The sequence below is a fragment of the Conger conger genome, chromosome 8, assembly GCF_963514075.1.
Source record: "Conger conger chromosome 8, fConCon1.1, whole genome shotgun sequence".
NCBI classification, from domain to species: Eukaryota; Metazoa; Chordata; class Actinopteri; order Anguilliformes; family Congridae; genus Conger; species Conger conger.
The window spans coordinates 16,109,388-16,135,119 of record NC_083767.1 but is presented as its reverse complement, the minus strand read 5'-3'; the positions used below and the strand labels follow the sequence as shown (position 1 = coordinate 16,135,119).

Below are 25,732 nucleotides of genomic sequence, written 5' to 3'. Positions count from 1 at the left end.
CCAAGCTTCCCAGTAACTGCCAAACAACCCACTTCAATAAAAAGAAATAAAACATCAAATGCAATTACAACCGATATTTATACAGATCTGAAGCCAGATTTATTTTCCCCAACTGTAAGTCACTCTGTAGCCGAGTTCTGTTCCAATGAGCAGAAATATTAGGCCCATAAATTAAACAGACTGACCCGTTGGTTCTCATTTCAACCGAGTATTCAACGCGCATATGATGGCAAAACGTAGAATAAAAATATTTTAGGGGTTGGATTTGTATTATTATTAATCATGACAGATTTACACTCGGGTGATTGTCTTAAGCACATTAAGTAATTGTTTAACTTCAGCCCTAACCTTGAGGAATGGTTACGTGACCCCAGCCACCTAGCTCGGTTGGTAACCCAGCCTGATCCGCGACTTCAGGGACCACACCACCTCACCCATATGGAAAACCGGAGCAAAAAACGGTGGCTGCAATGCACCTTCTCGGGTCACAGGTAGACCGAGCAAAAGTGTTGGCCTAGCTCTTCGTCTTTTGACTAATTAAACTATCGCGGATTCATCCGCTTCACCGTTCCAGATGTGCATCTTTTTCTTAGACTAATAAACACTTGTCGATGTAAATAGGGTTTAGTAGTTAGGCCTACATAGTTGCAAAAACATAAACCGATTTTTGCAGCATTATTACTCAATGGAATATTAAGGGAACGACATAAACACATTCCTGCCACGAAAAATCCAGAAAGTCCAGGAGCAAATATTTCCGAGCGCCCACACATATACAAAATTAAATTGTAATAAATAGCCTATATCCTTTTTCTTTAAAAAAAAAAAAAAAAAAAAAAAAAAAAGAATTTCGTAGATTCACTCATAATATAAGCTATACAATGGTAACTATTAGTTAGACTATCTGTTAAACGACCCAAGTGCCCAGTCTTACCAAAAAGTTAATATTTCCAATTCTTTGTAGTTAAACTGAGTTACATAGTAAAGACATTGCTAGTAAATTAATAACATCATAATTTGTATTACTATAAAGCTCACTGCAAACATAAAACGCCAATTAATTATTGACAAGAGAACCTGGAAACAGAATTGTTTTCGAATTACATGCAGGACTGTGCTAGTCAAAAAGGCAAACGAGAAGCCCTTACCTGCAAGTGCACTGTTTCCCGTCACACCACAAATATTTACGAGGACGAAAAACAAACATACGTCCCAGGAAAAACAAATTCTTTCCATGTTATAAGCGGTGATTGAACGTTGTATTTGTGGCTGTGTTTCTAAGATAAGACCGTGTCAGTGCTGCCAGCGAGACTGAGCGCACCACGTGCGCTGATTGGCTTGTGTGCACGAGGTGGTACAAAGTATATTAGGTGTACGAAAGACAGGAGCGATGATGATATGAGAGAGAGAGCGAGAGAGAGAGAGAGAGAGAGAGAGAGAGAGAGAGAGAGAGAGAGAGAGAGAGAGAGAGAGAGAGAGAGAGCGAGCGCTTCATTGATGCAAAAAGGGTGGGACCGTGGCTTATTTGTGGTTCGAATAAATAGCGAATAATCAGAAAAAATGTTGGACAATGAAAAAAAGAAAATAGCCATGTGGATACCGCAAAGCGTTCCACTTTGCTATAAATTTAGGCTTGCCTAATATTCTTTTAGTTACTCTGGGACGTTTTTATACTTTGTTTATGATATTTCGTTAATATATGCAAATATATTTTATTTTCAGGCATACAGCAATTCAAAATATAACTCGTTTCAGTGACATATGCTCATACATGAATAAAAATATGTCCACATTAGGATGGTCATAATTTTTACGATGTGTCATTAACGTTATTATTACTACTACTATTATTATTTTTGTTGTTACATAAAATTATGTTTTTCGGGGTCTAATGCTCACCCGTAAAAAATATTTGGACTGAAACCTAACATATACGCCCTCTCCTGGTGAGTATACGTTCGGACGTAGCCGAGATATATAGGTTACGCAGAATAACAGAGGGATCTAATCACAGAACGTGATGAGGGAGAGAAGACCTATTTCATAGAGATTAGAGAATTGTTTGTTCCAGAAAGACAGACAAAGAGCGACAGACAGTCAAAGAATGGAGAATACGGTTGGATTAGAACAGAGGGTCCATAGAAAAGAAACGGATAAACTGATTTTAAAAAAATAGTCAAACTAGGCAATGTTGTTGAAGCAATGAAATACTTTCACTGTTTAACCATTCTATAATCATGAAATTGCAATAGCTCTTTTTCGTGTCAGTAGATCTAGCTTCGGATTTAGAATAACTGTTCGAATGGGACAGCTGTGCACACTCTCTTCTCCTATGAAGTGACAGCGGGCAGCGCTCTAACCAATTGGCGCGCTGGAGGGTGGGGCTTGGAGGTGTCATGGCGGCGCACATGGATGGGTCGTCTTTAAGTGCTAAATAGTGTCTGTTGCTTTACCATCCGGACTGCAGTAAATATTGTGCAAACATCTTCTAAGGAACATATTTAAAAATCGAGAATCTAACATGGGGACTGTCCACGCCAGGGTAAATCCACGTGCTGTGTAACTGAAAGAGTGAAACCACTGTGCATGACCTCTGATCGCTTTGCTATGCTGGAGTAGGCCATAGCTAATTTGCTATGTTAAGATATAGCTTGACTAGACGCTTGAGTGTCAAGAACGGCTAGCAATGAATTGAAATATGCCTCACAGAACATATAATCATATTATATATATTTTTAAATGCAGCGACGGCGCTGGATAAATTATTCAAGCTGTGATCAAATCTGATGGAGCAAAGCGAATTCGCTAAATTAGTCAGCTATCTAACTTGCATAGCCAGGGTTGATGATAATTGCCAGCAGTGCATTGATAGGGTTTTATCCCGATTGTTCAGAGTCTCGACCCCCTCCCAATGCAAGGACCTGACCTTGGGGTGCAAGCCGATGAGGTTGACATGGTGGAGGTGGAACCGGAGGCAAAGCAAGAAGTTCTTGAAAACAAAGATGTGAGTTCCATGTTTTCACCGACTGTGCTTCGAAATGTGTTTTGGTTGCAGTAATGCTGCTTACTGAGGCACGAAATTATATCGCTATATTTGTTATTGTTGTTTAAGTTTTGCCACGTAGCTGCGTTAAAGATGAGAAAATGTGCGAACTTTCATAAACTGAGATGGGCGATTACTAACAGGGTGACACCGGTTCTTAAGTACGTCACTTGTTGCTGCTGGTTACACCCCCAGCACGCCCACCAAACGTGATCGAATACTGTTTTGCCAGACTAGTAGCAAATATTCAGTTTTTCTTGTTTAGGTTGTAGTCCAGCATGTTCATATAGATGGACTGGGGAGAACAAAAGAAGATATCCTGGGATATGAAATCGCAGAAGTCTTTGCTGCCAAAAACCTCATCGATGTAAGTGTCTGTCACCTCCAGTGGAATGTTTGTTGTATCCAGTATCACTTTAAAAGAAAAGAAAAAATAAAATTTATTTGCAAGAAAATTTGCTATGTTTTGGTCAATGGACCAAAGGCTGCATCAGAAAACACCCAGAAATGATGTTTCAGATGGTCATCCTTAATAAAAGGTTACAGGCATCTGTACATCAGTACCTGGTGACATTGTAGTGTGAACACACTACATATTTGTGTCTCTCCTACAGGTCATGAAAAGATCTCACGATGCTCGAGCCAAGTTGCTACGGCTGGGCATCTTCAGACAGGTGGAAGTCCTCATCGACACCTCGCAAGGTAGTCAGCAGTGCACAGCAACAGGGTGTAAAAATGAACATTTACTCAGCCCGTTCTGTGTGTGTAAGGGGTATTTGTGCAGCTGAATCCCGTTTTTGAATGCAGTTTAGTGGTTGAGAAGGCCTGTTTCAATTGCTATTGCCTGGAATGATTGAAATTTCCTGGTTTAACTGACATTGCTTTGACAAGATTGGCATTGACAGGTTTGATTAATAATGCCTGGTTTGTCAAGAACGATTTCAGGCATCTGCTTTCCCACACAGGAAATGGCGCTCTGCCCAACGGTCTCGATGTCACATTTGAAGTAACAGAATTGAGAAGAATGACTGGAAGCTACAACACGATGGTCGGCAATAATGAAGGAAGCATGGTACGAACGCCACTCTATTTAACCCTTTAACGTGTGTGGTTAGAATGTTCTTAACATTCTAATGTTGATGTAACTGAAAGCAATGAAGTTCTAGAACACTTCTGGAGACTCAGAATTTTGAAGCCACATTTCCAAAAACCTACTCGTCAAAAGTTTATTTGCCACAGATTCTGTACACACCAGATATTCCGCTCTGTACTGAAAACGAGCATTCTGATTCATCTTATAAATATTCATTGAGGGGTGTGGCAATGGCTGTTCTATACTGTAATGCAGACACTGGAAACTCCCAATACCAACGTGAACCTCCTGTATTTTAAAAGAGCTGAGTATCTGGTGAGTGTGGAGGATCTGTGCTGTGAGCAACTTGGAGGGCTTTTGACCCCTTGAAAAAAGCACATAGATCTATATCGAAGCAGCATTTAGTTGTTAATTTGTTAAGTAGGTCAGGTGACTCAGGTGCATGGTTTACCCGTACCACAGGTGCTGGGCATTAAGCTGCCCAACTTTCTTGGCCGTGCGGAAAAACTCACCTTCCAGTTCTCCTACGGAACCAAAGAGACATCCTACGGCCTGTCCTTCTTCAAACCTCAGCCTGGAAACTTTGACCGCAAGTACGGCAGGAGCCCAGAACCCGGAGCCGCTCCCTGCTGTGACCTGCCCAAATATAAACGCACACAGGCGCCCAGTTCTGCTCTAAAACTGCACAGTTTCCACACTGCGTGGTTTTGCAGTAGCAAACAAACAGTGACGCATTTTCTCATCTGACATTTTCTTTTTCTGGGATACAGTAGTTAACACTTGATACATAAGCACTTGCCCAGTACACACAGATACACACACACACACAGTGACTTTCAGTTTATTGCTGTATGATTATTACTGAATGTTAATTACTGGTCTTCAGTCTTGTCCTGGAGTCTGAATTTTTGTAGAAGAAACCCTGTAACTCTTCAAGGGTAAGCGTGAATATCACTGATGCATGAAATTGATGTGGGATGTTTTGTTTTGTTGCAGTTTCTCTTTAAACTTGTACAAAGTCACGGGCCAGTTTCCCTGGAGCTCGCTGAGAGAGACCGACCGTGGCGTCTCCACAGAGTTTAATGTAAGGAGCCTAACCACACACACCGGTCTCTGCGTTAACATTTTTAACAAGGAGCACAAGTGCTCCTAAGTTGAAAAAGTTAGGAGCAAACCAATGCATCCCAATTGGTAGATGTGCTTCTAAATTATTTCCCAGTTAGCACACAGCAACGTTCAGGAGAAAATGCTCCTAAAATGGCAGGGCAGCACTGTACTGGAGAGCCCTGCTTCACCTGCCTGCTTGAGCTGCTGACTGCTGACCAGTATGAAAGCAATCACTGCATCACCGCTTGAATACAGGGATGCCACTGTATTACCAGTCATCATTATCACGCTTTATCATACTGAATGTGTATGTGTGTTCGGGTCGATGTAATTGGTGATTTTGTGCTTGGATTTTCATTGCTGAACGTGGTTGGTGTTATTTGCTGTTGGTTCAGGTTGATGGCGTTGTTATTTGCAGACTTTGGTCAAGTACATAATTGCTTTAGATATGTTCATGATATGTTCAATTTGATCTTGCCTGGTGCAATTGAGCCAACCAAGAGTATTTCATGGGTTTCAATACAGCAGACAAGCTCAGTAAAACATAGGAAAGTATTTGAATACAAAACGGTTGCGTATTTGAACCAGGTCTGGTTGTTTGGTGTTGATGCAGCAGTGTTGTCCCCTCTCTCCTGTAGTTCCCGGTGTGGAGGAGTAACCACACACTGAAGTGGGAGGGGGTGTGGCGGGAGCTCGCCTGCCTGGCTCGTACCGCCTCCTTCGCCGTCAGAGAGGAGAGCGGCCACTCCCTAAAATCCTCCCTCTCGGTAAGGAGCGCCTCCTCGTACCCTACAGCGCCCCCTGCAGGCAGTCATTGTTCCAGGTGGAGGTGAGATTCACTCATCTTTATCCATTTCCCCCCCTAGCATGCCATGGTTATTGACACCAGGAACTCCGCTATCTTCCCGAAGAAAGGTGCCTTACTGAAGATAAACCAGGTGTGTGTGTGTGTGACCTGAAACTATCGCACGTTCTGTAGTCCCCGGCTCTAGCTGAACGGCCCTGACGTTTCCTGGTTTGACAGGAGCTGGCAGGCTACAGCGGTGGTGATGTCAGCTTCCTGAAGGAGGACTTTGAGATCCAGCTCAACCAGCGTCTCTTCTGGGATTCAGTGAGTCAGCTTTTTCCTGAGTACTGTACTCTGTCCAACTGGTCACCTTTACTCACAGAGTATCAGTACAACTGGTCACCTGTACTGAGTGCTGTTATTAGTGCGGCTGGTCACCTGTGCCCTGTGTGTTTCAGGTCCTCTCGGCCTCCCTGTGGGGGGGTGTGCTCATGCCAATCGGAGACCAGCCTAGCTGCATCGCTGACAGGTACGCTCCACTCAGTCTCCACGGTCACCTCCCAGTGCACTGTTCTCTGTGGACGTGTCACTCCTGGAATTCTGTTTGTGAGTGTGATGTCACGCGGCTCTGTATATGGTCAGATTGCTTGGCTGTAAATTACATCAGATGGAGTCTGGATTCTGAAATATCCTATGTTCTGAATGTATATTACATTAAACAGTGGTCTGAAACATGTTGCCACAGAATGTATGTATGCAGGTTTTCATTCCAACCAATTAATGCCACCTTAATTGATTCCCATTCAGCCATATGCATTGAACTGCATCAAAACACAGAATACAAGCAACCGTTTTTGTTTAGATGACACAAATGGCACATTTCAGTTTATATACATTCTATGCAAACCTATACCCCTAATTCAGCCAATGATTGAACTAAATTATATAATCATAATCTGAGGTTGGAATAAAAATCAGTATATTCATGGCCCTCCATGGCACTGAGTTTGAGACCACTACACTCGACTGACTGATGTTGCGTGTGTCATGTTTCAGGTTCTACCTGGGGGGTCCCACCAGTGTGAGGGGGTTCAGCATGTACAGCATCGGACCCCAGAGTGAAGGTGAGCCCTCCTGGTCCTGTCTGCATTGTCCACACAGCAGAAACACACCACTAAGACACAAACAGTGTTGACCTGTAACCTTGGCCATTGGTTTTCCAGGTGATTACCTGGGTGGAGAGGCCTACTGGGCAGGCGGGGTCCACCTGTACACGCCCCTGCCCTTCCGGCCTGGCCGAGGGGGGTTCGGAGATCTCTTCCGGACGCACTTCTTCCTCAATGCTGGGAACCTGTGCAACCTCAACTATGGTATGCATTACATTACATTACATTATTGGCATTTGGCAGACGCTCTCATCCAGAGCGACGTACAGTTGATTAGACTAAGCAGGAGACAATCCTCCCCTGGAGCAATGCAGGGTTTAGGGCCTTGCTCAAGGGCCCAACGGCTGTGCGGATGTTATTTTGGCTACACCGGGATTAGAACCACTGACCTTGCAGGTTCCAGTCATTTACCTTAACCACTACGCTACAGGCCACCCCACCTGTGCAAACTTCCCTAACATGTGAAACTTCAACTATGGTCCATACCTGTACACAGCCCATTTGTGCAATCTGACCTGTGTTGGATTAACATGGTGAACAGTGAGCATATTCCCTATGCCTAGCTCACACGCGCGTGTCTTCTCTCCAGGCGATGGGCCGCAGGCTCACCTGCAGAAGCTGGCAGAGTTTATCCGCTGGTCGTACGGAGTGGGCATCGTGCTGCGCCTGGGGAACATCGCCCGGCTGGAGCTCAACTACTGCGTTCCCATGGGAGTGCAGAGCGGAGACAGGTACCGCACGCCTGAGATCCCTACCCGATTCCTATTTCCTTGGCTCCACTCACAGCAGAACACTGTGGGTATATCCCAATACTTGAAAAAGGTATCCTCCTTTCGTCTACTACAGTCTCGGCTCCTACCCGGAAGTATGGGGGGAGGATACGAGTGGAGGAAATGAGGATACGAGTATTGGGACACACCCTCAATTTCCTTATTCTTGCCTCCACCCACTGCTATGAACTCACACCAACCCTCTTGCAGGTGGCTAGTCTGGTTTTACATTTTTCCTTCTCCCTACAGAATATGCGACGGCGTCCAGTTCGGAGCAGGAATCCGCTTCCTGTGATGTCCTCATCTTCCTAGACCCTGCAGCAAAGCATTGTGGGAAAGGAAAGGGGAGATTTTTTTGGCACTTGTGTGCTGTACAGAGTGTAGCCCTGAGAGGGGCCCCAGACACACCTGGCCCCCAGGGTCCCTGCAGTCCAGGTAGCATAGACAAAGCTCCGCCCAATTCTGTCATTTCCACTCGTCACTGTGCTTGTAACCTAGGAGATGAGGTTCGGATTAGGAAGTTTCTCCAAACTGAGGGAATTACGTTAAAGTCATAAAACTTCCTGTAGGTAACTGACTATTTTAAGAAGTTTTCAGCATGAAACATGTACTTCCGTCTGTACAGTGTTTTGTTGGGAATTCTCAGGGATCTGCAGGAGTGTTGTTACCATCATCCCAAGAGTTAAATTAGAATGGGCCAGGTCTGGTGTATTGCATGCACAGTGGCTTGTCCAGGATCAGTGTATTGGCACAGTGTACTGAGAAGCTGATCCCAGGTCAAAACCTCTCCTTTGGACTGCAGCCCCTGGAGGTCAGGGGTGGAAACCCCACCATCAGTGCCCTTAGAAGTCATATTTAAATGTTGTCTGCACTGTGATGCACAGAAATAAACATGATTTTGTTTCCTTTGGTCTCGCTGTCTTTGGTTTATCCATGGAAAAGTTGGTTTCCTCAGGGGGACTGGTGTCATATTGTTGCATAGGACCTGTGACTCCCAGCAGGGGAGTAGCATTTGTTGTAATCAGGAACTCACACACCTGAATTAACTAATCACGGTTATTTTTGATTGGTTCAGTCATTAAATCAGGAGTGTGAGTTCACAACAAAAATCTTCTGGCAAGTGTTCCTGAGGACTAGAGATCTGATTGAGCTGCTAATTGGTAGAATCAGGTGTACCAAATACGGGTTGGAATGAAAACCAACAGGACTATAGATCTCCAGGAACAGGGTTCTATGACCTAGCAGTAGAAGTTAGGAACTCCAAATCTTTCCTTTGTGCAAGAAAACATCAGTGTATCCTTTGCAGAAGTATTTTTCAGAAAGCCTGACATATAGCATAAATGATGGACCTGTGGATCCACCTCCATTCCAAGTGATTGGAATGTCCCAGCACTGCTGGTTCCTACTTTTAAGGTTCTTTCACAAACCGCAATACACATCTGAAAACATATTAACTCACCCCATAGGCTTGTACACTTACGATTCAAATATTGGTTCCTTTTTATTAACATCCAGTATGTCACAATGATGCCATGATTTAATGCACGATTAATATAAACAAATACAAGTTTGTTTTTTTACAAAGGCTTTAAAAAAATCAACACCAAAAAAAATTGGAATGTGCCATAAATGTAGAAAAGAGAGAAACCATCCAGGTGGAGGAAGTCCATTTTCCCTCTGCAGGAAGTAGAAACCAGGTGTAATCCTGCTCTAACATGGACCCTCCCTTTCAGTAAGCTGCCTGGCCGCCAAGCCAACCCAAAATGTCCTCACAATGTTACTGGAATGTTCTGTCAATGTTTTAACATTGCCACTACATGGCAGTGACATTGTGAGAACGTTCAGTCACAGGCATTTCAATCAAAAAAGAAAAAAGTACTTGTACAAAGGAAGTCCAACAGAAACGTAACAAAAGCTTGCTCTTGCAAACAAGGCACGATACAGAACTTTGTAGGGTCAACTTAAAAGGCGCAGGTCATTTTAATAAGAACAGAAAGGCATCGACGTGTGAGTAAAACTTCACTACCGTACACTACCATCAGTCAGACGCAAGGATAAACAGAACAAAACACATTTGATACAATTGAAATGGTAAAAAGACAATGACAATCAGTATCGGACACTTAATGTGAGACTGGAACACACACAGTGGTGGGAAGAGGAAGGATTCTGACTGTCTAGTGGAATAAATGCAATTTGGTGATCAGAGGAAATGGTGTCTTTAGCATATACTGTTCCTTGTATTTCCTAGATTTGTGTTACAAGATCAACAGCAATGTCCTAAAACAAGACAAATACAAGACAAAACAAGACGAGACATACTCGGATTATGCTTAATATAAGGAGGCAGCATTGTTATTGGCATATTAGTACCAACCAATCAAAAAATAAAATAATTAAAAAACTGCAAGAACTTCTGAAAATTCCAATCAAATCTGAACACAAGGCCTCCAGCCACAGCGATTAATTATCTTACGTCTGTGAGCGTGTGTTGCTGCAGATAGACGGCACAATCCCACAGGCCGCTATTCCGATGTCGCATTTTCCGTGTTACATCAGGGGAATGCTTGGTGTGCTGTACTGAGCTGGACAAGCCGATGCTAACAGAGTTCACGCTGTGGAGCTCACCAAGCTGCAAAAGCAGGGTTGTAGCTGTGAAGCGCTTTTGCGCTTAACCGAACTGCCGCCAATACCCTGCAGTTCTGTTGAGCGAGAAGAGGAAATGATGGAGACAAAACTACTGTCCATCAGACGAACGCTCCAGCCTCTCCTGTGCACTGAAACTGCTCTGTGTGGGAGAGGGGGGTTCACCACCCCCGTCTGGAACTCTGGGGGAGTTTGGGTAATGATGAAGGAGAGATGTGAACGGAGCAGGACTTTTATTAGGAGCGGAGGACAAGTCCCGCGCTGGCAGATACACATTCTGCTCATATGTAGTGGAGGTGGGAACAGAACCAGAACCAGAACCCTCTAGTGATAGAACCAGAATTCAGGAAGCCTGACCTTGATCCCTTTCAGCTTCTCGAACCACATGGAAACCACAGACCAGTCCCAGAGAGAAGGGGTAGGATTATCCAACATCCGTTGCTTCTCGATCGCCCCATCTCTCCCACCACCTGCAGTCCAGTCTTGACCCTCTTTCCCTCTTTCTCGTATCCTTTCCTCCCTCTCTTCACTTGTGCCTCCTTTCACTCTCTTCTCTTTCCTCCTTTCTCCTCTTTTCTCCTCCTCTCTCTCTCTCTCTCCTCCTTTCTCCCAGAACAGGTGTTGGAAGCGCTGGTCCAGAACAGGCTCTCAGCGATGTGCGAATGTCCGTGAGACGCCTGGGGTTAGCCGCACCCCCACCTCTCACTTGGGGGCGGGGTCTGAGGCAGGGTCACCGGAGGGGTTACTGCTGCCCGATTTGGACACCTCTTCTGAAAAACAAGCACAGCCAAAGGAGAAAAGGGTGAGTTACTTTTGCACAACTTCAGTGTGCTTTACACTAGGTCAGAAAGATTATGTTTGAGTAAGTGTGTGCGCAAGTGCGTGTATGTGTGCATATTGTATGTGTATGTGTGTGTGTGTGCATGCGTGTCTCACCTCTGTCCTTCTTCTCCTGGTTCTCCTCTGCGGCCGTCTTGTCGGCTCTGAAGAAGATGCGCGCACTGCTCAGGGAGAAATACAGCAGCTCAAACTCCTGCAAGAGAAACACAAACAGCCTTCAACATCATCCACCAGTTAAACTACATTACCCATGATCACCTGCAGATGAAGTGCAGCTCTGGTTGACAACATTATCCAGGATTACCTGCAGATGAGGTGCACCCATTTCACTACATTTCCCATGATTACCTGCAGGTAGACGTCGAGCCTCTTCTGGGTGAGGTTCATGGTTTGCAGCAGCTTCTCATCCTGGCCTGAGGCCTGAACGTTCTGCTCTTTAGCTACTGCACTCATTTCCTTCAGGTACTTATCCCTGACTGACTGGAACCAGTGCAGAGAGTCAAACTCCTGGTACTGGTCCAGCAGCTTCAGAATGTAGGCCACACCTGGACACACACACAGGTACATTAGCACATGCACACACATACACAAAAACAAAATTGCGTTTTGCAATGTATTTTCAGGTGCAAACACGATACCACCCATCCACACCATAGCACTATACTCAATATATACACTAGTCATTTCTATATTGTTATACCCTGCTCTATGCTATGCTACGCCTACTGGTATACTCTGCTATACTCATCAGTACTGTGCTCTACTCTTCTGTACTCACCCATAGCAAAGCCATCGTCAGTGAAGGCAGCTCCTCCTTTGTTCTTCTTGTTGAGTTTCTCCTTGCAGCTGATGGAGTGCTCTACGAAATTCACCGTCTGGAGGGAGACAACACTGCTGGGTGAGGGAGCCCATCAGACACTGCAAACCCTCTACAGAGGAGCGCAATCAACAACCTTACAATTACAGCAAGTGTGAAAAGCCCTGACAGACAGGAGCAGACCCTGAGAGAGATGGCGAGAGTTTCAACAGTGCTGCAGAGGGCTAGCTAACTCCACACACAGACAGACACTGACAGACCGGAAGAGACTTTGAGAGGGGGAGTTTTAACAGTGCTGCAGAGGGCTAGCTGACCCCACACAGACGGACAGAAAGACTCACCAGCGGAGGTACGATCATGTAGAAGTTCCTCAGGTGCATGTTCTTAACGCTGCGGAACTCTGGAGCGAACACACCCACCAGCATCTTAAAATACTCTGTCCCCTCTGCAGAGTTACTGGTCAGGTCACCCAGGACTGAGTCCAACACACTGGAACACACAGACACTACATTAATTAATCTGCTCTCAGCTTACAATGAAGCACACTTATTTTTCATTTGGCTACTTTGATTCTGGCTATTACACAGATATGAGTACAAGGTCACAGGTGAGGTCAAAGTTTTGATATGGGCAAAGGTGACATCACAGTGCAGTTTCAGGTGAGGTAATAGTGAGGTCAGAGGTGAGGTAAGCACCTGGCTGCTTTCTGTGTCTCCTCTGACAGCCCCTCCTCCTTCACCAGCTCCTCAAAGTTCACGATGTCCTCCAGATCCGGAACAAACCTGGAGAACAACAATCATCCAACTGTTCAGTAGGACAACACTGAGCCAGTCTCTCTGGTGTCTCTCTGCTGTGGGTATCAACTCTAACATTGAGCCACATCCAGGCAGAGCAGTACATGCTGGTTCTGGAACCTTCTCTCTCACCTGATGGCACTGCTGCAGCAGTGGAGGCCTCCAGAGCGGATCATTCGCACGTAGCCCATGGCATTACCTGTGTGAGGAGGAGGAGGAAGATCAGTCCTGTTAACACACTTCCTGTACCTGCTCAAATTAACCCAGTAGAACCCCAAAGATATCACCTAAATGGGGTATGAACCCCATAGCATGTGCAGTAGAAGTAGCACGTGCAGTCACACCATATCAATCTCCTTACCATAACTGATCCAAAAATACAAGCATGCTAAATTTCCCAAGTTTGGGAAATACGTCCAGTTGTGGGAAATTTCTCCCCAATTTTATCAACTGGGCTTTTCTTTGTAAAATAAAGACTGATTGATTGAGAGAGACCCAACACAGTACTGTAGCGCAGCCTCGCAGCGATTTGTCACTGGAGTGATGTGTTGCCTAGTGGCGCGTTGCCCGTTGCCATAGTGACCTCTCACCTATCTGGCTGATGAGCTGTCTGAACTGGTCCAGGTAGCTCTGTCCATCAGGGGTGATTCCCAGCTTCCTGATCCCGCGATTGAACTTCTCCGCACGCTCAAACGGGTACTGCAGATACACAGCATGGCCACCAGGGGCAGCAAAGGACAGGAGTTCAGTCTGGATTCTGTGATGGGCCGTGTGCATCCATAATGCATTTAGGACAGCAGCTATCACACAGATTGGGAGCATCCCAATGCTCGAAAAATGCATCCTGTTTTCCTCCACTTGTCTCCTCCCCCCATACTTCCAGATAGGAGACAATTGGAGGAAAGGAGGATATATTATTTGGAGTATTGGCACCCCTTCCCTCTGTGATAGCCATTTTGGAAAACCCAAAGCAAACTGCTGGTTAATGGGAATCTTAGCAGGGTTTCCCAGGAACAAAGCTAGAGATGAAAGGGTCTCTCACCTTCTGATCGGACTGGTCTTTGGTCTCCCTAAAGAAGCGGATGTCTTTGATGAGACGGGACTTGATGTGCTCATCGTACATGAACTGGCTGAAGATGTAGAACTTCTTCCGTAGGAACTGGTAAGTAAAATTCACCTGCAGGCACAAACGGTCATGCTCAAAACCAATGACAAACCCGACAGGCTCGTTCCACATTAAATGTGAGCGATTAAAAATGTATCAGCATCATTTCCTTCATCTAGATGTGTCAGACAAGCTAGATGTTAATTAATAGTCTAATTAAACTGAGTAATTAAAGACTAATTAAACTCTATTATTCCAGACACTGCCTCCAGAGTAGTGCGCTCTCAGCAGTAGAATTCCACATGAAAATAGGTTCAGAAAAGAATCCGCTTAAAGTCTTTAAAATATTTTTCAATATATTCAAAGCATTTCTTTTTCAACTGTTTAGCCTTTTTCCCTTGGTACGTTTCCAGAGACAGTTTTTGTTACCAACTTCATCATCAAAATAATCATCATCATTTATTATACTATCCCAGAGAGCTCCCCCTCACCGTGGTGTTCATGATGCCCGTGCCATGGGTGCGGATGGAGTTGGCGATGTGGCGGATGTTGATGGTGTTCAGGTGCTTGTTGTTACTGGTTCTCTCGATGAAGATCTGCAGAAGCAGGAAGGGGAGGTTTTGAGTCCTCAGCCAGGAGGGGCAGGGGGCAGAGCCCTTAAATCTAGCTCGGGGGGAAGTGGGGGCAGGAGGCTCACCTGGTTGTTCAGGTTGTACAGGTAACGTGAGACGAAAACGTGGATGTTCCTCATGATCTCGAGAACATCCAGACCCTGTGGAGGAAACATATTTCAAATACATAATTAACTCAACTGTGAAACATAATTACTCTCACACACATTCATTAATTCATTCATTCATTATCCTAACCCGCTTATCCTGAAGAGGGTCGCAGGGGGGCTGGAGCCTATCCCAGCATACATTGGGCGAAAGGCAGGAATACACCCTGGACAGGTTGCCAGTCCATCGCAGGGCACACACACCATTCACTCACACACTCATACCTATGGGCAATTTAGACTCTCCAATCAGCCTAACCTGCATGTCTTTGGACCGTGGGAGGAAACCGGAGTACCCGGAGGAAACCCACGTGAACACAGGGAGAACATGCAAACTCCACACAGAGAACAAACACTCAAACACACACACACACACACAGTAACATACTGCACACACACACCTGTTCCAGGGTCTGGCTGGGCAGGTGTGCTTCAGTCATCAGCAGGCCGTAGCGCTGGGTTGCCAGGTTTCTCATCTCGCTGTAGGTGGCCCAGTCGTGGAGCGCCACTGTGGTCAGGTTATAGAAGGTCTTATCCAGGTAGTGCGTCACATAGGCTGCAGGACAACAGGCAGGGCGAGAGAGTGAGACAGGTACAGGTCTGTGGCAGACGGAAGGTATATGATAATTGCTTCATAAGTACACCTCTTTAAGAGAAAGTACCGTATACAAGCCAGTTTGGGCTTTTTTGTTCAAGTTTGATTTCTGCTCTTAATTTGGTTTCTGTGATTTAATGTGAGATAGGTACAGGTGCATGGCTCACCTTTGATGTCTATGAAGCGGTTGAAGAAGCGGATTGGTTTGAGGGAGAACAGGTGGGCCAGGTCCTTCATGCCCACCTTAAAGGGGTTCCTGTCATCCAGTTTGAGGTGAGTGTGGACAGAGAGACGGAGGTCTTTCTCTATCTCCTTACACAGCTTATCCAGGAGGTGCTGAGAGAGAGAGAGAGAGAGAGAGAGAGAGCGAGAGAGAGAGAGAAATGTGGGGGAGAGTGAGAGATAGCGGATAACGGAGTTGGAGTTAAGATTTTTTTAAACATAATGAAAAAGATTTATTCAATTTAAGTCAGAGTATAATATTTTAGATTAAAAACTTCCCTCTCCTTCTCAGTCGCTCACCTCCTTAAACACCAGCATGGTCTCTGTGTCGTAGCTCTCCAGCAGCTGGTCACATGACTCCAGGTGTCTGGCGTGCAGCATGGTGGGGACACAGTCTCTCAGAGCGCTGAACATGTACTGAGAGCCAATCAGGGAAGGAGGAGACCAGGCACCAGCCAATCAGAGAGGGAGGAGAAAGCATACCTTCCAATCAGAGAGGTGGTGAGAAAAACAACAGCCAATAAAAAGCGGATTTGGAAGTATGATGGTGAGTGGACTTACGTGAACTCGAGCTGCATCCACAGCGTTGTCATAGACATCGTCCAGGTAGATGGGGAAGACTGCTCGGTGCCAATACATGAAGCTGCAGTCACACTGAACCTTCACCCTAGACACCAGAAACAACATCCACCCTCAACACTGAACCTTCAGCCTGAACACCAGAAACAACAAACATCCACCCTCAACAATGAACCTTCAGCCTGAACACCAGAAACAACAAACATCCACCCTCAACAATGAACCTTCAGCCTGAACACCAGAAACATTGTCGGTGGTTGTGTGTGGGTGTGGAGTAAATACTTCACCTCTCTCTCAGCTCACTGATCAGGTCCAGTTTCTTCAGAACCAGCTGCAGGGGCAGTAGCTCCTCATCCTTAAATGTTTTCTACAGGAAAAAGAGAACACATCAGATTATGCACACACATGCTCATACGTGGTCACACACACACACACACACACACACACACACACTTCCCGTACCATCTGTGTTCCCACACTGAGTGCGAGTGACACCACCAGCCGTCGCTCCCACGTGCTCGGTCCGTTCAGAGCGTTCTCTGCCAACACCAGCGCAGACAGGACATCCAGACGCTGCTCGCTGTACTTCTTATCCGAGATCACTCGTTTCTGCGGACACAGTCACCATGGTTACTGCAGGCGTTGAGCCAGCCGGGCCTGCAGGGGGCAGCAGAGGGCGCTATGTTCCTCACCTTGGCTGTAGCGATGGAGGCCAGCGCCTGGGACTGCAGCTGCTGGCTGATGTGGGACACGGAGTCAGCCACCACCATGGAGCGCCTGTGGAACGTGTGCTCCACCGCCTGGAGCACCAAACACCGTTACTGAACACCAACACCACTACTGAACACGGTTATTAATCACCAACACCATTACTGAACACTAGAACCGTTACAGAACGTGTGCTCCACCGCCTGGAGCACCGACACCGTTACTGAACACCAGCACCACTACTGAACACGGTTATTAATCACCAACACCATTACTGAACACTAGAACCGTTACAGAACGTGTGCTCCACCGCCTGGAGCACCGACACCGTTACTGAACACCAACACCACTACTGAACACGGTTATTAATCACCAACACCATTACTGAACACTAGAACCGTTACAGAACGTGTGCTCCACCGCCTGGAGCACCGACACCGTTACTGAACACTAAAACCATTACAGACCACTGTTACTGAACACAAACACCGTTACTGAACACTGTTATTAAACACTAACGCCATTACTGAATGCTGTTATTTAACACCAACACCATTACTGAATATTGTTTTTGGACACCAACACCATTATTGAACACAGTTACTGAACACCATTACTGAACACCAACACCACTTCCAAATAGTCACAGACCACAGAGCATTTCATATGTTTCAATACAGCAGACAAGCTCAGTAAAGTGGAGAAAACTATTCAAATCAAAACCAATTACGTATTTGACAGTCACCAACTGAACACCAACACTGTCACGTAACAATGTAACTGAACACAGTTACTGAACACCAACACTGTAACAGAACAATGTAACTGAACACAGATACTGAACACCAGCACTGTAACTGAACACAAACATCATGATTGAACAGCACTGCTGCAGGAGCACTAGAGCACTGCATGGGCCCGGCCCTCGTACCTTCAGCAGCTCCACCAGCCTGCACAGAGCCTTCACCGTGGTCTTGGTCATGGGCTTCTGTGTGGACATGTACAGGTTCATGGTGGTTCTGATGATGATGCCGATTCCATATGCGTACAGGATGCCCTGAGGGAGAGTCACATCACCACTGTTTATCCCAGGAGTACGTCATCCCATTCACCTACACACATTCAACATACACTCCAAGCTTTCTTCTCCATCTTTACCACTGTGTGCCACTGTACAGCTTTATATCTCCTCCCACAATGATACAAGCCTGAAATCAACATTATGTGTACAAAGGCACAACTGAACATCATTACCTGCACAATCACACACACACACACACACGCGCGCGCGCACACACCCAAACATCATTACCTGCACAAACACATTGCACCTGCTGCTCAGATCTTCAGAGGACTTCTCGCCTCGATGTTCTTTGGACAGAATCGACTCCATTTTCATCATCCAGGAAGTGACAAACACGTAGTAGGACTGCACGTCCCTACACAAGAGGGTGATGGGAAACAATGTCATAACAAGACATGTCCTCTACTTCCAGACACATTATTCAACTGTGCTGTCATAACATAAGCACTATGTACTTTCTGCTGTAAAGGGATAGCGTGATAGAGTCAAAGAGTCAAAGAGTGAAAGTGATAGGGGGATAGAGTGAGAGGAATCTGGGAATATAGTTATGGTGATAGATTGAGGATAGATGTGCATACTTGGTGAGGCTCTGTGCTTTCTGCTGTAGGAAAGCTTCTCTCTGAACTTTGATGCTCTGCAGAATCTTCTTGTCCATCATTTTGGCTGCAGCTGGAACTTTAGCCATCAGGAAGGAATCTGAGAACCAGATTATGTTTGCTGTGAGCGTTACAGCCGGGACCTGCAGAGAGAGAGAGAGAGAGAGAGAGAGAGAGAGAGAGAGAGAGAGAGAGAGAGAGAGAGAGAGAGAGAGAGAGAGAGAGAGAGAGAGAGAGAGAGAGAGAGAGAGAGAGAGAGAGAGAGAGAGAGAGAGAGAGAGAGAGAGAGAGAGAGAGAGAGAGAGAGAGAGAGAGAGAGAGAGAGAGAGAGAGAGAGAGAGATTAGAGCACTGCACACACAGACAAACATAGACACAAAAGCACATACACACTCATACACACCTTCTTGCAGATGTCCAGCAGGGCTTTGTAGAGCTTCTTGTCGACAGTTCTGAAGATGTGAAAATGAAGCACGAACAGGCCGCAGACACCAGCGTATTTATCCCTCTGATCGATCTCTGAGGGCTCACCTGGAACACACAGCAAGGTAGTCAGAGCCACACCCACAGAGCACAATGCCACACCCACACAACATAGAGCCACACCTACAAAGCACAGAGCCACACCCACACAGCACATAGCCACACCTACAAAGCCCAGAGCCACACCCACATAGCACATAGCCACACCCACATAGCACAGAGCCACACCCACATAGCACATAGCCACAACCTACGAAGCACAGCACCACACCATGAAAGGGCAGTGTAACATATCCCTGATGACCCTGACACTAATCAATTATTAAAGCAAAGAATCCACGGTGACACACCAAGCTTGGACTCCACGTTGGTGAAGATCGTCCGGATATTGTGGATAAACTCTTCAGCGAAAGCACTGTTTTTGGACACGGACACGCCGTCTCCTGGGTTATCAAACCTCTGTTCCACACAGGCCTGAGGGGCAACGACAGGGGTGTTAAAACAGCGGTTCATCTCACTCTCCAGACACACACACACACACACACAGAAAAGCAATGACTGTTTATTGGGCACGGTTATGTGTAAGAAATAACACGGCACCAGGAAGCTCAGACAGGAAGTGAGGTAAGCGGTCACCTGGAAGATCATGCCGTCCAGCAGCTGCCCCTCCAGCTTCAGCAGGAGCTTCTCAAAGGGCTTCAGCTTCTCCTCCGGGATGGCAAACTTGGAGGGGTTGTGGTGGACAGACTTCAGTAACCTAGGCAACGAGCACAACACTCAGCAACTCCCCATAGTGTGCAAGTGTGTGTGTACAGATGATCAGACACTGTGCATATGTACTGTATATGTGTATATGCGTGTGTGTGTGTGTGTGTGCGTATGCCAGACCTGAGTCAAATACGTAGTTGTTTTGGATTCAAATGACACCATGCCTCACCTCTTGTACATCTTCCAGTGCTCTTTCAGTGTGCTGTGGTTCTCCATGATCTCATCCAGGGTGATGAGCACCACCAGCAGCTCCCCAAGCTGCTCGTGCACTGTCTGCACAGGAGAGGGGCATTGTGGGTAAGGTTTAAAAAACCAACCCATCCATCCATCCATCCATTTATACAGGAAACTGAAAATGACTGTTCTGGCATTGTTCTCTCTCCTGCAGCATTTTGGGAATGCCCATACATTATCTTCAGCCAATCGGCTGAATGACATTCACTCTCCGGACGTTTGTGCGCGTTCAGATTACTGTACCTGAAAATGGACTCCAGACGACTCAATGATTTTTGTGGAGCCCCTTGAAGGACAAAAAGAGCAGAGCTTAGAGAAGTGCTGGCGGGATGTTCTGGGATGTAACACCGTGATCTCTGCTACACTGCTGCATGCACTATGCCGGACGCTGCGTCAGACTCTCGCCTGTGCTACTGTGTCATGCAGGACACTTGTGTACTGCTATTTCCTGTGTTACATGAGAGGTTTTGCTCTCTCACTTGCTGCTGTTGTAGAGGGAGGCCAGTTGATAGATCACGTTCACCACGACCTCGAAACAGCGTGACACGAAGCACGACAACTCCTGTAACACACACAACATACAGATTAATGCGAATGTCTCTCTCTCACAGTCTCTCTCTCACACACACACACACACTCTCACACACTCTCACACACTCTCACACACACACACACACACACACACACTCTCTCAAACACATACACATGCAGATTAATGCTAATGTCTCCCTCTCAATCACACACAAGCATGTGTGCACACACACACACACACACACACACACACACACACACACTCTCTCTCTCTCAAACACATACACATGCAGATTAATGCTAATGTCTCCCTCTCAATCACACACAAGCATGTGCGCACACACACACACACACACACACACTCTCTCTCACCTGCAGGAAGGATATAAAGCGTCCCATCTGCACCTGGGACTCCCCCTCCAGCACGCAGGTGTCCGACACTGAAACACACACTTCCTGTCAGCCAATCACAGCAGTCAAGCACAGGTCACCAAGAAGATAAAGCACACTGCCAGTTACTATTGGCTGCGGAACCCTGCAGAGCCATTTTCTAGTCATTTTCCCATTCATCTCCCCAGGCCCTGGAGAGCCACAGGTTCTGCTGAGAAGAGACCCAAATCCTGAAAAGGAACAGACTCCAACTACACTGCACACACAAGGAAAACTATGTACAAACCAGAAACAAATGTTAGCCAAGTTAATATACACTCACTGAGCACTTTTATGTAGATCTGTACACCAGCCTGTTAATGGTTCACTTGTTTTTCAGACCAAATGTCAGAATGGGGAAGAAATGTGATCCAAGTGACTTTGACCATGGAACCATGACCGTGAAAAACAAAAAATATCCAGTGAGCAGCTTCTCCTCAGGGCAGAAATGCATTGTACGCATAATAAAGACCTAATAAAGTGCTCACTGACTGTATATTAGCTTAATACTAGTTTAATCTCCCTGTAATGTTTAAGAATGAGATGTGCTTACCTCCTTCCCCATAGTACAGAAGACCATTGTAGAATTTCGTTTCAGCCTGCAGAGAGAGGGCAAGTTCAATTGAGTTTGTTGGGTTTTTGCCATAAAACACAGGTTGTCAGTCATCTTAAAATAGCCACGGCCAGACAACCACAGAAGAAGACGCTTATCTTTACTTTTCCTGAAGTGTTTTTAAAGGCAACAAGAGAATTAATCAAGAAAACAAACCTTTTCCCCAGTATCATTACAACAACACATTAATCCCCATATCTTCAATCATCTCTGAACCAAACACTGCCGTCTGGCTGTTATTTTATTGACTTTATCATCAAAAGAAAGAACAACTAAGAGCAATTCAGACTTTGCACAATCCCATAATGCACTGGGTGCTGTCTGGAACATAAGCAGCCAGGGAGTCGGTGCTAAAGGAGATAAAAAAAAAACAGTGAAGTTCGTACCTCGTATTTGAGTTTCCGGATTTCGCTACACAGAGCAGCGAAGACAGTGATAACTTTGTTCAGGACCTGAGGGACACCCACACAGACAGACCAAAACAAATACATACACAAAGCATGAAAGCTGAAAAGACTATCAACTTCTCTCCTCAGAAAAACCTGTCAAAACGTTTGGACAGCATTCAGTTGCAGATAAGAACAAGCATACATAGGGATGGGAACAGGCCAGCCAGCCCCCATAGGCTTGTTATTTTGTACTAGATTTCAAACTCCATCCCCAGAGCATCAGCGTTGGCTGACTTTCAGAGCGTTTCAGCAAGTAAGTGTTGAATTTAAGTTAGAGATTGGTTGAAAGGTCCACACAACTTGTTTGCAAGATCTAAGGAAACCTCCAAGATGCTGTGGCCCACCTAGACCGGAATTAGAGATCCTTGCATTTATCCAGCACTGTGTCAAGCCAAGCTTCAACTGCCATATCCTGAGGGTCTCCATCTCCATCACATGATCACACAAGCTGTTCTGATCACTAGCTGCCAAAGTTTACTGGACAAACACCGGATAATGTTAGACTTCCAGTGTGGAGCCGAGGAGAAGGGGGCTAAGGACAGAAAAGAGCTTGGTGAAGACGTCCCCAGTGGAGTTATCTTACCTTGTTTTCTGTTTTGATCAGCTCCAGGAGAGAGGACTGCTCGTAGGGGACAAGCTAAAGGGACAGATGCAGAAACACACCGAAGAGAGCATCTCACATTAGATACACTCTGACAAACACACATGCAGCCATTCACACACATATACACACACGAAAACACACACAAGATACATACACACATGCACACACACAAAAAAAGATACATATGCACACACACGAGACACACACGAGACACACACGAGACACACACATACAAGAAACGGGAGCACATACGCATACAACGTGTGGTGTGTGGGGTTTGGGCTGTGTGTACCTTCAGAGCAATGGGGTCCAGGGTGAAGTCCCACACGTCTCCAATGGAATCGTCGAGAGCGTCCTCGATGCCGCGGAGCTGGGAGGTGTACTCTTCCAGAAACTTCCCATAATTCTTCAGCTGCACTTCTGTGTGGATCTCTGGGAAAAGGAGAACAGCAGGGATTCAACAGCTACAGGGCTACACACAGCACTCAGCAAACACGCTACACGACTGTAACAGGCTACTAAACAAATACACTACACGGCTGTGACACGCTACTCAACAACCACGCCACAGGGCTAAACAGTCGACAGGTCGAAGCCTGCTACTCCCTGCCCTGTTAACAAATTTTGTCCTACATGCAAGAAGTTTCATTACACCAGGAAATGCCAAAATAACACTAACAGGATATTATGACAGAGGTGAAATAGGTTAGGCTACCATTTTGCCAACATCCAGAATACCATTGGGAATAAAGGAGAAAACCCTACACAAAAGGCATAGCCATTTGCTGAGAAAATTAGCAGGGATTATAGGGTCTTTTGGAGTAGGACTTTGCATACATTGCTTGCTTTTCTTGCTGTGCAAGAGCTGTATGGTAATGGACCAATCAAGGTCCACAGCATTTCGCCTGCAATGACGTTTCAGCTGAACACATTTACAGACACAGCCTGTCAGATACAGTGCCTAGAAGCGGGCCAGACAGTTTCAAATGAACAAGAACAGCCTACCAGTTACACGCGCTGCCTTTTCATTCAAATGCAGTATTTTTACAAACGCAGTGGAACATGCCGTTTACATCAGGTTGTCATGACACGTACTGTGCCCTTCTGTGCGTGTTAGCCTACTAGCCTACTAGCCTACTCAGTATTCAGACAGGGTTATGCGCGCATGTAATTCAAGTCCACTCACAAAAATACAAGATCTGGCTAGCAACCGTGCTTGCTCGTAAACTAATTAATTCTCCTGACTTTCGCAACAAGCAGCTGGGGCACAGTATACAGCCACAGTATAAACACCTATCCACACCAAAGCACTGCGACAATCGCGACAGAAACGATGAATCGATGCTCCAGACGTGACCAAACGCACCAAATAAATATTTTATGAGCCCAACTTGGTACCTTGACTTGAGCTTTACCCGGCTAGCTAACGTTAGCTTGGCTGTTCGGGACAATGGTTCAGTGCAGGCACAGAATAAATTGCTTGCACACAGCTTCAAGTTATTATAGATTATCTATGACCATTAATAGCCAATCCAGGTGATGTGAAATGACAATATGACAGTCCTCACCTGGAGCAACTAACTTGTTTGCTGCTTCAAAACAGCGGTTCGAATCGATAAGAAACATTAGCTAGCTAGCTAACTAGCTCGTTTCTTTCAACATGGCTAGTTCCATTGTCAACTTCCGTACAAGTACAGCTTGCTAAAGAACACGTCTCGCCACCCTAACGTACCATAATAAAATACAAATATCTTACTTTGAGACCCATCATCAAATCGGTCAAATTCCCAGTCCGGAGAAGAAATAGCTTCCACCGCCATCATAACAAACCCGACCCCGCTGTCAGGCCGCTTCGCTGTGGGACTGGCAGCTAGTGAAAGTGAAGGAGAGGAGCTGCGGCTCGCTCGTGATTTACCTCATGATCGATAGCGCGCTTCTTATGATTATGGGAAATGTAGTTTTAAAGGCACACGGCGATGATTCATAAAGTCAAGTGCTTGTGTTCAGTGGTTACTTATGTTATTTCGTTGTTTTGTTACTCGCTTTAACTTGACATATATCTCAACGATACCATATTATTAGCGGATAAACTGTTTTACGTTATTAATAGAACAGCCACTATTGGCGACTGTTCCTATAGACCGCGGTTCCCACAGACCACGGTTATCAGTAATTTATTTATTTATAGAGTAGAATTATTTATTCTGATTTTTATTTGCTTTGAACTCCCAGTGCCAGTCCCCTCTTCCCATTTATACTTACAATGTATGCCGTTTAGGCTATAGTTTATCTTGGCTTATTGATATCCAAAATTGAATAGTCAGACAGGCTTTTAGTAACATTGATACAATCCCCTTTGAAATAAAAGGACACACACTGAACAGATACATTAAAAAGAAAAGTAGAAAACTTTTTCATAGCAGCAGAAATCAAATCAAATGCAATGCAAATAGAGGACATCGTTAGGTCAGATCATGGTGGTCTTTTTACATAACAACCACAGGATGGCGATATAAACCCAGGAATGACCGTTTTATTTCGCTTGAGGGATGTGCTGATAGGCGTTCCTTTAGGGCTCATATTTAAACATACTGTACCTGGGTGCTAAGACATTCCAGCAGGGACAGGCAGAGGGTAAATTGGTCCTGGGTTCTGCAGTGTGTTTTCACTGGTGGCTTCTTAAGCCTCAAGAGCCTTGAAGATTTTGTGTTCAGGAGTCTTTGAATTAGCTGCTTATGCATAGCTTTGCAAACAATACATTGCTGGTCACCAGACAGGAGGTACTGTTAAGCTCTGCTATGCCCCATGCTCTGCTGTGCCTTAGTGGGGTGTTGCTGTGCCCTGCTGTGCTTTCTCTTTCTCCCTTATTAGGGTGATTGGTGGCACCTGGAG

The 25,732-nt window shown here is 45.7% G+C and overlaps 3 protein-coding genes across 5 annotated transcripts in view; 1 reads left to right on the top strand and 2 right to left on the bottom strand.

Annotated features, from left to right (window-relative positions):
- Positions 1–1,337, bottom strand: part of LOC133135040 (signal peptide, CUB and EGF-like domain-containing protein 1) — a 31,521-nt gene extending 30,184 nt beyond the window's left edge. For both annotated transcript variants that reach the window (XM_061251790.1, XM_061251791.1), the window contains exon 1: positions 1,149–1,337. In XM_061251790.1, the coding sequence (XP_061107774.1) occupies positions 1,149–1,236 (88 nt within the window). In that variant the 5' untranslated portion in view covers positions 1,237–1,337. The remainder of the gene's footprint in view (positions 1–1,148) is intronic.
- Positions 1,338–2,351: 1,014 nt separating this feature from the next.
- On the top strand, positions 2,352–8,871 carry LOC133135192 (sorting and assembly machinery component 50 homolog A-like). The gene is made up of 15 exons (XM_061252018.1): positions 2,352–2,542; positions 2,894–3,004; positions 3,309–3,410; positions 3,658–3,745; positions 4,009–4,115; positions 4,599–4,729; positions 5,133–5,220; positions 5,882–6,010; positions 6,110–6,181; positions 6,268–6,354; positions 6,489–6,559; positions 7,087–7,154; positions 7,254–7,400; positions 7,786–7,927; positions 8,216–8,871. The coding sequence occupies exons 1-15, from the start codon at positions 2,522–2,524 to the stop codon at positions 8,259–8,261; spliced, it is 1,410 nt and encodes a 469-aa protein (XP_061108002.1). The 5' UTR covers positions 2,352–2,521; the 3' UTR covers positions 8,262–8,871.
- Positions 8,872–9,442: 571 nt separating this feature from the next.
- washc4 (WASH complex subunit 4) lies at positions 9,443–24,714 on the bottom strand. 2 transcript variants are annotated; one of them, XM_061252690.1, is made up of 33 exons: positions 24,597–24,714; positions 23,133–23,272; positions 22,820–22,873; positions 22,174–22,239; positions 21,728–21,773; positions 21,118–21,185; positions 20,694–20,776; positions 20,458–20,500; positions 20,150–20,253; positions 19,849–19,969; positions 19,563–19,686; positions 19,133–19,260; positions 18,713–18,873; positions 18,363–18,489; positions 17,982–18,107; positions 17,035–17,142; positions 16,805–16,951; positions 16,630–16,709; positions 16,325–16,430; positions 16,064–16,180; positions 15,709–15,877; positions 15,348–15,502; positions 14,866–14,940; positions 14,660–14,764; positions 14,106–14,240; positions 13,654–13,762; positions 13,196–13,262; positions 12,965–13,051; positions 12,611–12,758; positions 12,231–12,327; positions 11,801–11,997; positions 11,549–11,645; positions 9,443–11,382 (listed from the first exon to the last, which is right to left on the bottom strand). In XM_061252690.1, the coding sequence occupies exons 1-33, from the start codon at positions 24,661–24,663 to the stop codon at positions 11,315–11,317; spliced, it is 3,525 nt and encodes a 1,174-aa protein (XP_061108674.1). In that variant the 5' UTR covers positions 24,664–24,714; the 3' UTR covers positions 9,443–11,314. The 2 variants fall into 2 exon arrangements, with proteins under 2 accessions (XP_061108674.1, XP_061108676.1); XM_061252692.1 differs by having other exon boundaries at positions 9,443–11,379.
- Between the last annotated feature and the right edge of the window lie 1,018 nt (positions 24,715–25,732).

Coding starts and splice junctions, on each gene's coding strand:
- LOC133135192 (XM_061252018.1), top strand. CDS start 2,522: ATGGGGACTGTCCACGCCAGG. Junction 5,221..5,881: donor GCGTCTCCACAGAGTTTAAT/GTAAGGAGCCTA, acceptor TCTCTCCTGTAG/TTCCCGGTGTGGAGGAGTAA. Junction 6,011..6,109: donor CCCTAAAATCCTCCCTCTCG/GTAAGGAGCGCC, acceptor TTCCCCCCCTAG/CATGCCATGGTTATTGACAC.
- washc4 (XM_061252690.1), bottom strand. CDS start 24,663: ATGATGGCGGTGGAAGCTATTTCTTCTCCGGACTGGGAATTTGACCGA. Junction 19,261..19,562: donor CAACGTGGAGTCCAAGCTTG/GTGTGTCACCGT, acceptor TGTGTGTTCCAG/GTGAGCCCTCAGAGATCGAT. Junction 15,503..15,708: donor CCGCTTCATAGACATCAAAG/GTGAGCCATGCA, acceptor GTTGTCCTGCAG/CCTATGTGACGCACTACCTG.